At 36.6% G+C, this 16,226-nt stretch overlaps 1 protein-coding gene across 1 annotated transcript; it reads right to left on the bottom strand.

The window, feature by feature from the left end:
• Positions 1–2,907: 2,907 nt before the first annotated feature.
• Positions 2,908–4,783, bottom strand: LOC113278212 (RNA-directed DNA methylation 4-like). Its single transcript, XM_026527109.1, has 6 exons — positions 4,522–4,783; positions 4,332–4,424; positions 4,143–4,232; positions 3,953–4,053; positions 3,618–3,754; positions 2,908–3,516 (listed from the first exon to the last, which is right to left on the bottom strand). The coding sequence occupies exons 1-6, from the start codon at positions 4,661–4,663 to the stop codon at positions 3,384–3,386; spliced, it is 696 nt and encodes a 231-aa protein (XP_026382894.1). The 5' UTR covers positions 4,664–4,783; the 3' UTR covers positions 2,908–3,383.
• Positions 4,784–16,226: the final 11,443 nt, after the last annotated feature.

Raw genomic sequence — 16,226 nt, 5'->3', positions numbered from 1 at the left:
AGTTTTCGCCCCAAGAGAAGAAAAAGGAAAAAGAGACAAGGGAACTGAAAATTGGAGAAATCCGAGTCGTGCTCAACATTTTATTCCAAAGTGGCGGGCCCAGACTTGGGCAAGTTGGCCCACTCAAAAAATCTGGCCCTCTAGATTTTTACCGTATGTTTCGAGGGGGCAATGACGCAATGTCCCCTCACACTTGAAATGGTTGTCAAGATTTTGGTTCATGTGACAGGATTTAAGTCCAGGCCATGACCAAAAATTTATAAGAGCTGCACTTCGGTTTGGATTTTAGCCGAATATGGATTGAACAACACAATGATCTCTCACAGAAGTATCAAAATTGGAACGATTTTCTGGGGACCATGGTTCTATTTTGGGTAAAGACATTAGAAGTAAATCTAGGTCACCCCTTATCTAGATATTTATATTAATACCTAAATTACCCTCCTGATTAACTTTGAGTGATGATTAGTTAGTGTTAATAATAGTTAGTGTAATGATTAGTGAGATGATTAAGTTAAAGATAATTAGTAAGATTAAAAAATCAGATGGTTTTTTTTAAAGAAGTAGAATTATTGAGAGAGTAAAGTTAGAGAAGATGAAGAAGGAAAACATGAAAAACGATGGATTTTACCAACCACAACCGGAGGAAGGGTATTTGGGTACCCAGGTAGGCTTCAAACTTAGATAATGTTGGTTGAATTGTTCCAAACTTTCAAAAATAATGAAATTTTTTATGTAGATTTGGGCCAGTTCGGTTACCATATGTCAAGAACATGTAACCGAACACACCTGAAAGTGTAGTTCGGTTACGTTTTCCAAACACGCAGGTTACCGAAATCGCTCGTTAATGGATGTTTTGGTCGTACAATGTAATGTTCGGTTACCTAGGATAAAATGGTAGGTAACCGAACTTTGAACTTAACAATTTATTTGGGTACATCTTGTGTGTTCGGTTAGTTCGCAAACTTCAACGCAACAAAGTTCCCAACCGAACTGCAGGTTAAAAGTAACCTAGTGTTAGAAGTTCGGTTGGTTCGCAAACTTCAACATATTTTGCGAATCAACCGAACTGGGCTTATATATGCATATATGCAATTAGGCAAACGTTCGGTTACTACGAAATTTATTTCTTGGCGAATTAGGTAGAGTTCAGTTACGAAGTTTCAAACGTAGAGTTCGGTTACAAAGAAAACTTAACATTTTTGCGAAAGAACCGAATTTGTGGACTTCTCATTATTTTCGTAAACTAAAGTTCGGTGATATCCTTATTTTGCGAAGAAACCAAACTTATGGACTTGTGTTGTTCTAATACAAGGAGTTCGGTTAAAAGTATTTTTTTGCGAATCAACCGAACTCTGAGTTCGGTTAAGAAAAAATTAATTCTTGATTACCGAACTTTTCTCTGAAAAAAACCCTCCATTAAACCTCTCTACAACTTCCATTTTCAACTCATTTTAATGATTACTTCTCATTTATTCAACCAAAAACGAATGACAAGTAATAGGTTTGTGAGAATATCTTTGTTAATGTTTTAAATTAAGTTATATATATATATATATATATTGGTGGTGGTTGTTGTTGGTGGTGGTAATCGATGATTGGTGGTGGTGATAATCGGAGGTGGTGGTGGTAATCGGCGGTGGTGGGTGGTGGTGGTAATCGGTGGTTGTTGGTGGTGGTAATTGGCGATGGTGGGAGGTGGTGGTGGGAGGAGGTGGTTATATATATATAGGTGGTTATTGGGTTGGTTTTAAATTAAAATAGGTTAAGGGTAGGTTAGTCATTTCAATGCTTTAGGATACCCCTTATAACTATAGGGTAGGTGGCCTAATAGGACCATGGTCCCCCAAAAAAAAACCATGGTCCCCAAAAAATCGTTCCAAAATTGGAGCTCACATACCAAGCAAGGCCTAAATCTTGGACACTACAAGCTTCAAGGAAAATTTTAAAAAAATAATGCACAGTTTCTACAGAATTTCGGTCTTCTGATAGTCTTGATTCATCTCATCACTGGAAAAGATTTCTGAATATTTAATATATGATGAATGCGGTAATACTCCAAATCCATGTGTTCATTGTTAAGTATCCTTGTCCTAAAAGACATCCAACTACTATCAGCAGCCGGCTCTTTATTTTCTCTGTTCAGAGATCATTTCTCTGTTCAAGTTTTTTACCTTCTGGTAAAGAGCTGAAGCAAATGTTCCAAACAGAAAAGAACCCGCTAGAATAATAGGAGGAAATCAACATGTATCTAATAATTGGCAACTAAATTCTTGATCATAAATGCATTCTGTGTACTTAGGAAACACCATACATTTCACAGCCGGAGACTCAAGAGTCAGCAGCATCACTTAGTAATAACCATACTACTACTACAAGAGCCCTAACAGCTATATCAGAAAATCAAAGAACTGATAACTCATTTGTACTTGAGTCCATATGCCCTTCAGTAACCCAACCAGATTCAAGTTCAACTAAAATTTCATATCACCATACTGACTGATAAAAGAGTAGGTACTGTTATTGTAATGAGCTTTATACTGCTAAACAATATCACCATTATGCAGTTAATACTACAGACCATGCACTTGAGAACTACCAGTAAACTTACAGGCACATTGTGACAGGTCCAACCCCAAAGATTGAACTCGGAAGATACTGCTAAAACAATTCCACAATTCTTCAGTCTAAGAACGATCTATGCACAAATGGCAACTTAGTATCTCATTTCTAAAATTTCTCTCAGTTCACATGGCACTTCTCATTCCCATCATTAATCTATCCATTGTCCAGAGTTTACATTCTAGTGCAAAATTGTGGCAAAAGCGCAAAAGAGAAAGGAACCTACTCTAGTAGTGAGAGCAAACCAAAAAATAAATAAAATGTAATGGTTGACAATGAGATTACTTGATCACAAAATGCATTTATTTACTTACGAAAATTTACAAATGTAACCATACATTTCGTCGTCAGATTCAGCAGCATCTGTTCCATATGTCACAACTGCTATACAAAATTAGCATTATAAACCTTCCTAGGTAGGCATCTCTAAAAGACTAAACAAACCAGAAAATAAGCCTGAACTGGACTTAAGAGATGAACACGAGGTTCTTAAGTCTTGAAATTAGTAGAAACTAGAAAGGGAAAACAGAAATTATTCCACAGAAAGAGATTCTTACCGAACTTCCAGCTAATCCACTTCAACACTAAAGAAGGAAAACATGAAATGAAGGAGCAGGAAGAGACGATGCCGACAAACCTGAGTTCTATCCAGTGAAAGGCTCTTAACCGTGTGATAGCAACTGAACTTGCCCAGCAAAAAGTGAACGGGACATATGCACATTTGATTAAGCAGGATGACTGACTAATCTGAGGACAATAAATCACAGCGACAGCACCTTGGAGAATAAGTATGGTTGAATTTCCATTTGAACGTTATCAGCCACATCTGGAAGACACTCTCTTAACAAAGGCATAAATTTATAAAGCAATTCACTATCTGCCGATGAGATGTCACTGCAATTCACATGAAATGCAAACAACCCGATTCCATCAAGAAATATTATGGAACACTAAAACTAGAAATCCAACTACGCAGACAAGCAATGTCTACATACTCTGCCTCCTTTGACATTTCTTCCTCATCATCCACACGCAGAACATCACAACGACGACATAAGTCATTTATCGAGACATCCTTCTTCGGAACTTTCTTTCGTTCTCGCCGCTTCCATTTTTGTTCAGAATGCGCATCCTAACAAGTAGCATTGTGAAATACAAAACCATTCAAATAACACCATTTTTAAACAATCCGCACTGTCATATTTCAAAGTCTATCACATACCGAAACCATTCAAATTACACCTCCTTTTTTTTGTACTATCCACATGGTCATAGTTCAAACTCTATAACACATTATCCTGTTTCGAAGTTCAAAGAGATGTCTACTTACATTGCCATGTTTCAAAGGCTGTAACATTCTACTTGCAATGCAATGTCTGACAGGCAGTTTCTGCTCCTCGACTTTAGCTTTCGAGCTACAACTACCACTCTCTACATGTAGTAAACAAGCACAAAAAATAAGTTCTGTTTCAAAAATCAACAAAAACAAAAACCCGAAAACAACCCATTTTCATAATTACCTTCTTTATCATTTGACCCAGAAATAGATAGTTTCTCAAAATCAATCAATGACTGTTTCAAGGGTGAGCCTTTTTCCCCAATTTCCAACCCTAATCAACAAACCCAGAAAAACAAAATCACTTAATAAAACTAAAAATTCAACAGCAATACAAACAATGTCAATGGAGTTGGAATCAATTTCAATTTACCCTTTTTCTCAGCTGGATCAGAGATAGAAAGTTTTTCAAAATCAATTGAAGTTCTTTTAAGAGGTCTTTCATCATCATCCTCATCTTCTAACCCTGACAACAACAATCAACAAAAATACATAATCAGTTAGGAATGAAATCCATTAAAATGCATGAATCGAGTATGGATTGAGTTGAAATTTGTACTCACAATCACAGAATTCGGCTATGGGGTTGTTGTTCTTGATAGATTTTCGCTTGACCCGAATGACGACAGGGTATATGTTGTCTAAATCTGGTGGAGGAGGAGATGAAGAAGAAGAAGGATAAGGGGTTTCAGTAGTTTCTGCCATTAATGGGGTGTGAGTTCTTGAGCTGTAAAAGGGGTTTTGGGGATGGATTTAGGGTTCGGGATCTGGTCGAGTGAAAAGGGAAGAGGAAATGGGAGAAAAGTGAAATAGATACGTGCCCTACCACGGTCACGGGGCTTTATCCATTCTGATTTTGATGGAGATTTGCCACCAGGCACAAATCACCATTTATAAAGGCTGATACCAGTCTTACTAAAGGGGATACCATTTGGTCGATCCAACGGTCGGAAACGCTTAGATCATTTTGTCTTATATGGAATGGTATCCCCTTTAGTAAGACTGGTTCGAGCCTTTATAAATCATGGCACAAATGACCCTATTGTATGGCCACGGTGGGTTCGTGGTCGGGACTCGTGATGGGAATTTTGTTTTAAGCCCAATTTGATTTGGCTATCCAATTTGATTTTTCTGAAGTGGTGTTTGAATCCGCATTTAGTAAGATATGTGAAGGTTATAAAAAAAAGGCTCCACCTATGCCACCCTCAGTGTTCCTATTTGCTACTCTTATTAGAATTTCTAAAGTAGTTCTACTTTTCAAATCTACTTTTTCCTATTTACCACCTACATAAGTCAAATTCAATTTGACTATAACTATCACCACTTCTAATTTGTATTCTTTTCCGTTAATCTTTATTTCCACTGAAAATCCATTAAAAAATATTAAATGTTCGTTTAAAGCTACGTTCAATTGGTTCACTATTATGTATAAACCATTTATTATTTCTTTAACCAGTAGAAATCAAATACAACACCAGGACGCCATCATTCAAGGTTACATGTGTTTGGAGAATCACCGCATTATGCATCTCAAATAATCCAGCCCATCATGATTGACTCCAATTGGTGATTGCAAACATAATCCATTTTCATATTTTTCTTATTAAAAAATTGAAAAAATTGGAGAGTAAAAATTACAAATAAAGAAATCAGACGCTAAACTATCGAAGTACGAAGTTATGGTATTATGGCCATTTGTACTTTGTGTTCACTAAAATAGCATTTGCCCATGTTTTGGGCTTATGATGTGCCATTTAGATTCTCTGATTCTTCTCCTCGTATCTTTAACTGCGTTTGGTTGAAGTGTACATTCGTGTGCCCATGAGTATATATACAGTGATCATCCAGGTTTACCTGCGGGATCGAGGATTAATTATAAGTATTTGATATTTATTTTTTTGAGCGTTTAATCAAATTGTATATATAGGGTTAGGGTTTGGGAGGCTTAGTCATCGTTTAACAATTGAATTTCAGAATCGTTAATTAGGCTTAGTTTACCTCTTTTTTGGTTTTGATTTTGCTTGAACGTTCGCTACTTTCTTTTGGGGCATCTATTTGATATTAATTCAGAAATCAAACAGAATATGAAAGTGATGATCGGGGTGGGAGTGATGGAGCAGCCGACCAGTGGAAGAGATGGGGAACAAAGAGATGCATGGAGAAGAAGATGTGCGGGTCCTTAGGTTTTCCTTTTTAGATTTATTAAGTTGGATGGTTCCATTGTTTGGGTGGAAACAAAAAGTCAAAGGTGTAGTATTTAGGATATATGAAAATGTATGGGGTGGCAAATAGGATAACTGGGGGTGGTAATTAATGAGAGTGACAAATAGGAAAAATAGGGGTGGCAAATAAGTAGAGCCTAAAGAATAGGTAAAAACAAAAGAAGTCTACAAGTTTTGGATATTAACCAAATGAAACCTCCAACTAAGAAAAGACAAAGAAAAGCTCAAGGGAAGGAAAATTTGAAGGCAAAGAAGAAGATAAACATGGGAAACTCCGTTCATGAGCGCATTGATTGGAAGTTTGGTGAAATGAAGAAGATAAACAAGATGAAGAACATTGTCCCAAATTTTTACTTTTAAAGTCTTTGATGTAAGTTATGTCATTATCTAGATGAATGAAAGAGGCGCCAACATAAATTAAAATTCTAAACTTTTAATAAAAAATGCACTAGTTTTATATTAATATATCTTAAAATTAAAATTTGATACAAATGATAGTTGTTGTACTGTGCTCAGTACAATTTGGTAATCAAGAGTTAAAGTAAGTAAATTTGAGTCCCTAATGAACACGTCCTCTAATAATAACTGCAGATATTTCTCATTAATGAAATAGAGAAGAGGTTCTTACACATTTAAGACAAGTGAAGACCTAACAACAATGATCAGATAGTGGACACATGTCACTATCTGAACGGTTAACACTTGACTCAAAACAGACCAATGACTGCACAGTTTATAAGAGCACCCACTCAATTAATACAGGCAGACACAGTACTCAATATAACCCATAAGACTATGACATTGCCTACTGCTAGAAATTATCCTTGTCGCGATAGTGAGACTTAAAGGTAGCAATATCCTCCCAAGTAGCATCTTCTAGCGTGGAATTAGTCCATTGGATGAGCACCTGTGGTACTTGCCTCCTGCCAATAATGATGGTTCTGTGTTGTAGAACTGTAGCAGGAACCATGATCACTTCACCTACATGATCAACAATAGGAAAAGTAGGAGAGGGGGTGTGCTTCTTACCAATGTGTTGCTTCAATTGCGACACATGAAACACAAGGTGAATCCTAGCCTGATCTGGAAGCTGTAACTTGTATGCTACTAGTCCAATTCTCTGTAAAATAGGAAAAGGCCCATAAAATTTTGCAGACAGCTTGAAATTCTTTCTAGTGAAACAGAACCCTGTATGTAAGGTTGAAGCTTCAGATATACAAAGTCACCCACTGCAAAGGTCCTGTCTTTCCTGGACTTACCAGCAAAGAATTTCATTCTTGCTTGAGCATTGTGTAGAGACTCTTTGAGAATATCAATCATTGTCTCTCTGTCCTTGAGGTATGACTCCACAGCAGCTACAGAAGTGGTGATGGCAGATGGAAAAGCCATATGTGGTGGGACATAGCCATATAAGGCTTGAACGGGAGACATTTTTAAACTAGTATGATAACTAATGTTGTACCACCACTCAGCAAGAGATAACCATTGACACCACTTACTAGGTTTGTGGCCAGCGATGCACCTTAAGTAAGTTTCCAAATAAGAGATAATCCAGCCCTCAATTGGCCCATAGTGACGACCATCTTGTCGGACGTCCAAGTATCCGACTGAATCCACCTGTAGTTTAGTTCCATATCATGAGTAGCAGTAACGAGTGGACTCACAGAAGAATCGACGACAGGAGTCAGGGTAAAACCCATCTTTTGAAAATCTGTTTGGAATTCCTCAAGAGATTTGAGTGAGATAGTCGCGGAAATCTTCTTGGGTGCCATGATAATGAAAAAAGAGTAAAATATTGAGAAAGATAGCAACAATGGTAGAAAAAGGAGAAGGCGCAAAAACCAGATGAACGCGGAATAAGGGAAGAAGAAAAGAAACCCCAGACCTAAGTCAAGTGGGATATAAATAACACATAAAAGATGTCCGGCTTAGTGGGTTGACGACACGTTCGAGGTATGCTAACCGGCAACAGACGGTTACTCAGAGAACGTGGACACGTGGAAGTAGGAAAGTGGAGAACGTGGCGGTTAGGGAATCCAAAGCGGTTCTTATTCCAATCTCGTATGACTCGAATGGAATAAGAAAAGGAAAAATGTGGGTACACGAAATAGACTCGCCACGTGTCGAACACAAAAGGAAGAAGCATGACTAGGAAATCTCACTTAAAGATCTCAGTCAGGGACTTGTCAATTCGAATGTCAGCATTACCTCGTCATCGATCAATCCCACGAAGTATCATACAGAAGCAAGGAGACTTACACGAAGAATATAAGTTACGAAAGACCAAGCTAGAGTACCCAACAAGATGCCAACGAAGAAACCGAAAGGGCGAAGTACGGTAACTTGGTTGAAAAGATAGATCGCAAAGTAAATATATTGGGGAACAAGAAAAGGGACAGGTGTCCCGACAGACCCATGTGAAGGTAGCGAAAGAAGGGGGAAAAATTTATGGAAAATGGCCTGGGCGAAGTATAAAGCGCTCCCGAGAAGATTTGGCGAAGTAAAATGAGTTGTACCCCTTTACGGTTGATTGGCCTATAAATAGAGGTCCTTGGACAAGGCATGGGGGATCAGATTTTAGAGAGAAAAGAGCTTAGTATACAGAGCGAGATTAGAGTTTCCTTGTGTTCAAGAACTTGTATTTTGTTTCCTTAGAATTCATCAATAAAGATTTCTTAGTTTATATTACTTAAACATGTTTTAGATCTTGATTGTTTTTCTTTTTGGGTGTATTACTGGATTTCTAGTAGTTACAACACCCATTGTATGTTGTATTTCCTTGGAACTGTGGCCTCTGTCAAGAAGGTTACAAACAGAAATGTGAGCATGAAAGTAAATGCATGTTGATAGGAAGTATGATGGTGTCTAGACAAATGTGTACCTACATGAAGTATTGAGGGGAATCGATTTTTGTGTGGAATTGCTGTTACAGGAAGACAGATGCATTATTATCCATTGGATTATAGTTTATTAGACTTTGGCATACATCTAGTTTGTGCGTTTTCTACGTTTACTTGCACGCGCTAGCTGCTGTCGTGCATTAGGAATATCGATCTAATTCCTAATGCACGAGGACATAGTCCTTTTCATGTCAGCTAGATTATTCTTTCGAAAAGATTGTTGCAAGACTTGCAGCAATTAACCTGCAACTTTTCACCAACTCTTGTTTTTTGGACATCCAAACCCAGTTTGTAGCACTGTAACGAATTCTCTAATCGACATGTCAATGCTTAAGCTTCACCCAATTGCATTTGGGCAGCAAATTTTGCAAGCATTAACTTTCTAAGTTGTGGGCAACAGTCACAGTTATGACATATACTTATTTTCTTCTTCTTTTTTGGTCAATATTTCCTTTTGTCTAAATCGAAATTGAAATACACTAAAGAAAACTTTAAAATCACCCAAGCACACTATTGTAACTCCAAAACAGCTTACAAACAAGCTTGCACAAGAATAATAAGAAGATGCTACATAATTTACGGCTGCTAATCATAAAAAAACCACTGCCAGACCAAAATATTGCCCCATAACCTCCATTCTTTCCTTTGCTGCAGTTCTTTCTATGATATCCGTCAAAAGTGATTGCAAAAACACCTTCCCCATCATAAGAAGGCCGTATCTTCATGGCCATGGATAACCTCTTGGTGGTCATATGGTTAACATCTTCCCTGTAATAAGAAGGCTTTATCTTCATGGTCAATTGGTCATTGACAGCCTCTTGGTCATACGTGCTACATCTTTTGTGTGTCTGCATTTCTTTGAATTGCAGTTCTCATACTAATATCATTATCGGATTCTTCGAATTCCTCATCTTCATTCCAACCATCAACTTCTTCAAAATAGCGAGGAACCCTAGTTTATTTGCCGTAGGAACGAGCTGACAAAAACAAGGGAGCTCTATTCTATAACTTCAATCGCTCTTCTGCTTTGGCCTTTCAGTTGTGCTGGCATTTGTACATACACTATATAAACCAATCAACTACGGCATGCACTTTCCTAATCACCAATAGGAAAGGTTAGGAAAATTACAAATTTCATGCAAATTTATAGCAACTAATTATAGCAACTAAATGGCGAGACTTCCGAAATCAGAATTGAGCATTCATCATATGTGGATTGACTTAAGGAAAATTTCTTGTTTGTTCCTAGGCCCATATAGTTATTTATAGTAGGGCCCAACCGGATTTTTTTTTATCCGGAGGTCCAAAATTAATTAAAACATGGAAATGTCCATAATGCCCATTACTACCAAACGTGTGTGTCTACACTGCTTACAAATTTGAGTACATATTTGGTACACTGTTTAAAAATTCGAGTACATATTTGCTACACTCCTTACAAATTTGAGTACATATCTGTCGCACTGCTTAGAAATCTGAGTACATATTTGTCGTACTGCTTACAAATCCGATTATATATCTGAATGCTTACAAATTCGAGTACATATTTGCTGCACTGCTTCCAGGTAGAGTACAAATCTGTAAGAATCAATGATAAATAAATTAGAAAACGTATTACATCACATACATTGTGATGATTACAATTTTTCTTCGACTGTATTGCCATGCTTCTGGGGGCAAAGTAAGGATCTTCTATTATCGTTTTCTTCTTAACTGCATATAGATTGACTCGCTTTATGTACTTCTAGTGTCAATGCCTGCAGACACACAAAAATTAAAACGTTCATCATAGGGGCCATAACTTATGCCCAAACATACAGAGTCTAATTTGAGGAACCATACAAACCAATGCAAATAAAACTCATAATGCACGATAAATGGTCTCCACCAATAAATCCAGAATTTAATGAACCTGAAGAACTGTGGGTTGCACGGAGATATTACTGATTGAGCCATCCTGCTCTGTTGCGGTCTCCACCAATAAATCCTACAGAAATACATCGAAGTCTGGTCAACAAAATCAGCAATCTCATAGAAATCCAGTCATAATATAACTGAAAAACTATATTACTTCTGCTGAAATAAGTCGTGCAACTATGTTTTTTGTTTTTGCTAGTTTCTTACAGTTAATCGACAACCAAAAAACTAAACTGGAAGCACATAATTGGCATTCTTGATGCCCCTGCCATTAATCCAAAGAATCTAATACACAACAGTTAATACATTAAGAAAAAGAAAAAAAACATTAGTATCAACAATGAGAAGACATTTACAACATAAGCCGCACTTTACCCCGAAGCTAACATTAGTAGTTTTCCTCAATCATAGCCATAAATAATTTAAAAGGGGTGTAATTAAATTCAAATTACCATGGGAGGTTATCAATGATTTTACCTGTCGATTGTTACCACATAATGAGAAATTTTTTTATCAGCAGTAGCTTAATCAAATCTAAGAAGAGCCGAACCTGAAACGCATGAGACATTAATTTAACATCTAAAATAAAAATGGTTCTAAACAAGCACAGGGATTGCAATTCGGTGGATCAATGAAGGAACCCCAACCTTGAGTGTTACTGAGAAAAGTACACATCTGTTCCGACAACGAAGTTCTCTATGTCACATTTGTTATGCAGCTCAGATATGCGCACATATTAATAAATTTAATCTGCTTGCAAGGCTCTATTATTGTCATGGAAATATATACTCGATAGGATAATAAAATAGCAAAACCCAAACTCCTGAATCAGCTAATATCAATATAGAAGACAATGGTCATGGAAAAAATCAATTAATGTTCCACTGAAGAAGAATTCTTTTCAAAGACATCTAAATCAATTCCTGAGTTCTACGCCATGTCTCCAATTTATGCTCATTTCCTAAGCTTTATCAAAACCATTGTTTGGGTGTATTCTATCATTGTTTCATCTGATGTGTTCAACTTAGTCAGCATTAACAACTGTCCAGATGATAAATAAGAAAGTTAAGTTAACATATTAACTGAACCAAACCTGTGAGAGCAATCATTCTACACCGCAAAATCCCTATTATTGTGGCGATTTTTCAATAGCATTTTTCTCATCTTTGGTCGACTCTTCCTGCAAATGAAAAATAAAGAAATGGTTAGCCATTTAGTTGTATATAGAGTTGATAAAAAAAAAGATCAACATTGGTGTCAGGGAGAACAGACTGGAGCTAAAATGCATTCTTAAAAACGACAATCGTTGCAAGATAGGAATATTCTTTGATAGTAATTAACTTAAGGTTAGTTATTTGTATACACGACTCATGGAGACTGTATTGGATAATACAACTCCATAGCAGTTGGGGCTTTAGTTCAATATTAACAGCTCAACACCATAGTACCAACTCCATATGCTCATCATCAACGGCCGGTTGTCTTCCAGCCAACTTTGATGTCATTTGATACATATGGTTGAGAAGCAATACCAAAAGGCAGTACCAATGGAGTAACGGTGGATTTGAGCATCAAAAACAACACACGGCAAAAGGAAACACCAATAAAAGCCTATTCTACACAGTAATCTACTTTTCATGGATTTCATAGGTACAGTAAACCATGGTTGTACCTGCAAAATGGAGAGTACAAACCTGTATATGAATACGTACCGCGTAAAACACATCAACAAAACTAGATTCTATTTCAGTATTTCACACACGTACTGAATCAAACACAACAAAAAGCACTTACTATCATTATGTTACATATGTACTAAAGATTCTTGAATTACAAATCAACTGCATGACAAGAATAGGTGACAGATCTATGAAAAATAAGAGAATCGAAAGACATATTACCGTATTTAACATACTTACTGAAGGATAAGACTAAAAAGGTGACAAAACTATGAATCAAACACAACAAAGAGCACTTCATATCAGTATCTGACATATGTACTTGTGGATACTAACATCTGAATCTACAAACAAGCGTGGTTTTGAAGCGAAAAACAAAAAGATAATCAAATTAAGGAAGTTCTTTTCAGTATTCCATATATGTACCTATGATTCATAAGTTAAAATCAACTGCATGTCAAAAAAACTTATAAATCTACAAATACAACAAAATCAAAACAGTTACATCTCAGTATTGCATATATGTACTTCTAGATCAAGCAAAAAAAAAATTAAAAAACTATAAATACGACAAAATTAAAACAATTTTTATCAGTATTCCATATATGTACTGCTGATCCAAACAATTTGTAACAACAAACAAGCATGATCTGAACTATTTTCATCAAAAACTACCAGTACATCATATATGTATTGATGGTTCATAAAGAAAAACAAAGTGAAAAAAATCTAAAACTAACAAAAAGAAACTAGTATAGGCAAATCTCATAACGAAATAAACAAAAAATGTGAGGATCCATCTAGATCTGACCTATTTTCATGAAAATAAACTAATAAAGCATGGAGATCGAAAAAGCAAACATAAAAAAGGATCATATATATGTACAGATCGAAAAAATCACCAAACAATGCAAGATCAAGATAATTCAAGTGATTATGTAAAAATTGTATATTCAAGCAAAGATTACTAAACTGAAGTGTTAACTTACCAAGACAGAGCGATTAATTGGAAGCACTAGTAGAAAGAAAAGCAGCAGTGAAGATCGAGAGACTTGTTTAGTGTAGAAACAGCTTATATCTGGAATCACAATGTTTAACCGGACGCCATTAAAGAGAAAATCTGAGAACTGGGAAGGAAAACCCTCGAGAAGGAGGAGGAGAGATTTCTGAAAGAAAAGGTTTAAAGGAAAATGAAAAGAGGGTTTTGATTATTTTAGTGTTTTACATAAATGAATCACATTATTGTGTTTTATATACTCGAGGGTGTTTTGGGAATTAGAATAATACGTTTCATGTGTTCTGCACGTGTACAGGACCTAGGCTTAAAAAATTGGGTCCATTTTCTTTTTTTGTTTTAATTATGGACCTCTGGTTACTGGGCTTTAGTGGGTGGACCTTCCACTAACTAACAGGGGGTTAGTCCACGAGTGAGTTGGAGGGAGTTTAATGTATTTTGAATCTTGGGGATTTTGAGGGAGTGTAAGAGAGTATTGGGAGTTTGAGAGAGTTTGGTATGTTGAGTGTAGGGAGTTTGAGAGACTCTCCCAAAATCTCTACTTTTTTGAGAGATTTGGAGTGAGGCAAAAATACACTATAAACTCCCTAGAACTCCCCAGAACTCCCAAAAAAAAAACAAACTCCCTATCATTCTAGTTTTTACCACTAACAGGGAGTTTAAGAGTTTCTTTCAGACTCTCCCACGACTAACGGGGTTTTTTAGGGAGTTGGGGAGACTCTTCTAAACTCTCACACGACTAACGGGGATTTTAAGAGACTCCCTCGAACTCCCTCACGACTAACGGGAAAAAACACAACTACACCCAACTCCCCCAACTCCCTTGAGGACTAACAACCTGTAAGACTACTATATTAGTACCTATTGTTAATTCCTACTTGACTTAAGCCCAGGGACGAGAACAAAGGAACGATTTTTTGGGGCCATGATTTTTCTTGGGGGACCATGGTTTTATTTTGGATAAAGACATTAGAAGTAAATCTAGGTCACCCCTTATCTAGATATTTATATTAATACCTAAATTACCCTCCTGATTAATTTTGGGTGATGATTAGCTAGTTTTAATAATAGTTAGTGTAATGATTAGTGAGATGATTAAGTTAAATATAATTAGTGAGATTAAAAAATCAGATGAGTTTTTTTTTTTTTCTAAAAAGTAGAATTATTGAGAGAGTAAAGTTAGAGAAGATGAAGAAGGAAAACATGAAAAATGATGGATTTTACCAACCACAACCGGAGGAAGGGTATTTGGGTACCCAGGTATGCTTCAAACTTAGATAATGTTGGTTGAATTGCTCCAAACTTTCAAAAAAATGAAATTTTTAATGTAAATTTGGACCAGTTCGGTTAACCATATGTCAACAACATGTAACCAAACACATCTGAAATGTAGTTCGGTTACCATATGTCAAGAACATGTAACCGAACACACCTGAAAGTGTAGTTCGGTTACGTTTTCCAAACACACAGGTTACCGAACTCGCTCGTTAATGGAGGTTTTGGTCGTACAGTGCAATGTTCGGTTACCTAGGATAAAATGGTAGGTAACCAAACTTTGAACTTGACAATTTATCTGAGCACATCTTGTGTGTTCGGTTAGTTCGCAAATTTCAACGCAACCAAGTTCCCAACCGAACTTCAGGTTAAAAATAACCTAGTGTTAGAAGTTCGGTTGGTTCGCAAACTTCAACATATTTTGCGAATCAACCGAACTGGGCTTATAGATAGAGTTCGGTTACAAAGAAAACTTAATAATTTTGCGAACGAACCGAACTTATGGACTTGTATTGTTCTAATACAAGGAGTTCGGTTAAAATTATTTTTTTGCGAATCAACCGAACTTTGAGTTCGGTTAAGAAAAAAATAATTTGTGATAACCGAACTTTTTACTGAAAAAAACTCCATTAAACCTCTCTACAACTTCCATTTTCAACTCATTTTGATGATTAGTTCTCATTTATTCAACCAAAAACGAATGACAAGTAATGAGTTTGTGAGAATATCTTTGTTAATGTTTTAAATTAAGCTATATATAGTGGTGGTGGTAATCGGAGGTGGTGGTGGTAATCGGTGGTTGTTGGTGGTGATAATTGGAGGTGGTGGTGGTGGTAATCGGCGGTGGTGGGCGGTGGTGGTAATCGATGGTTGGTGGTGGTAATCGGCGGTGGTGGGTGGTGGTGCTGGTAGTAATCGGTGGTTGGTGGTGGTGGTGGTAATCGGCGGTGGTGGGAGGTGGTGGTGAGAGGAGGTGGTGGATATATATATAGAGAGAGAGGTGGTTATTGTGTTGGTTTTAAATTAAATTAGGTTAAAGGTAGGTTATTTAATGTTTTAGGACACCCCTTATAACTATAGGGAAGGTGGCCTAATAAGACCATGGTCCCTAAAAAAAGGATGGTTCCTAAAAAAATCATTCGAACAAAGGCTGTTGGTTGGGCCTAAAGCCCATCTAAAAAGGTTCAATAACTATGAACGGTCAGGATATATTTAATCCTCAATCGATAATAACTTAAAACCCTGACCTCATTTTCATTT

The sequence above is a fragment of the Papaver somniferum genome, chromosome 5 (genome assembly GCF_003573695.1).
Source record: "Papaver somniferum cultivar HN1 chromosome 5, ASM357369v1, whole genome shotgun sequence".
NCBI classification, from domain to species: domain Eukaryota; kingdom Viridiplantae; phylum Streptophyta; class Magnoliopsida; order Ranunculales; family Papaveraceae; genus Papaver; species Papaver somniferum.
Note: the sequence above shows the minus strand (reverse complement) of the source record. Positions and strands in the feature narration are given on the sequence as shown.

Excerpts from the sequence above, each read along its gene's own strand:
- LOC113278212 (XM_026527109.1), bottom strand. The coding sequence starts at position 4,663 with ATGGCAGAAACTACTGAAACCCCTTATCCTTCTTCTTCTTCATCTCCT. Across the intron at positions 4,233-4,331 it reads TGATCCAGCTGAGAAAAAGG|GGTTGGAAATTGGGGAAAAA; the intron begins GTAAATTGAAAT and ends TTTGTTGATTAG. Across the intron at positions 3,755-3,952 it reads AGCCTTTGAAACATGGCAAT|GATGCGCATTCTGAACAAAA; the intron begins GTAAGTAGACAT and ends GCTACTTGTTAG.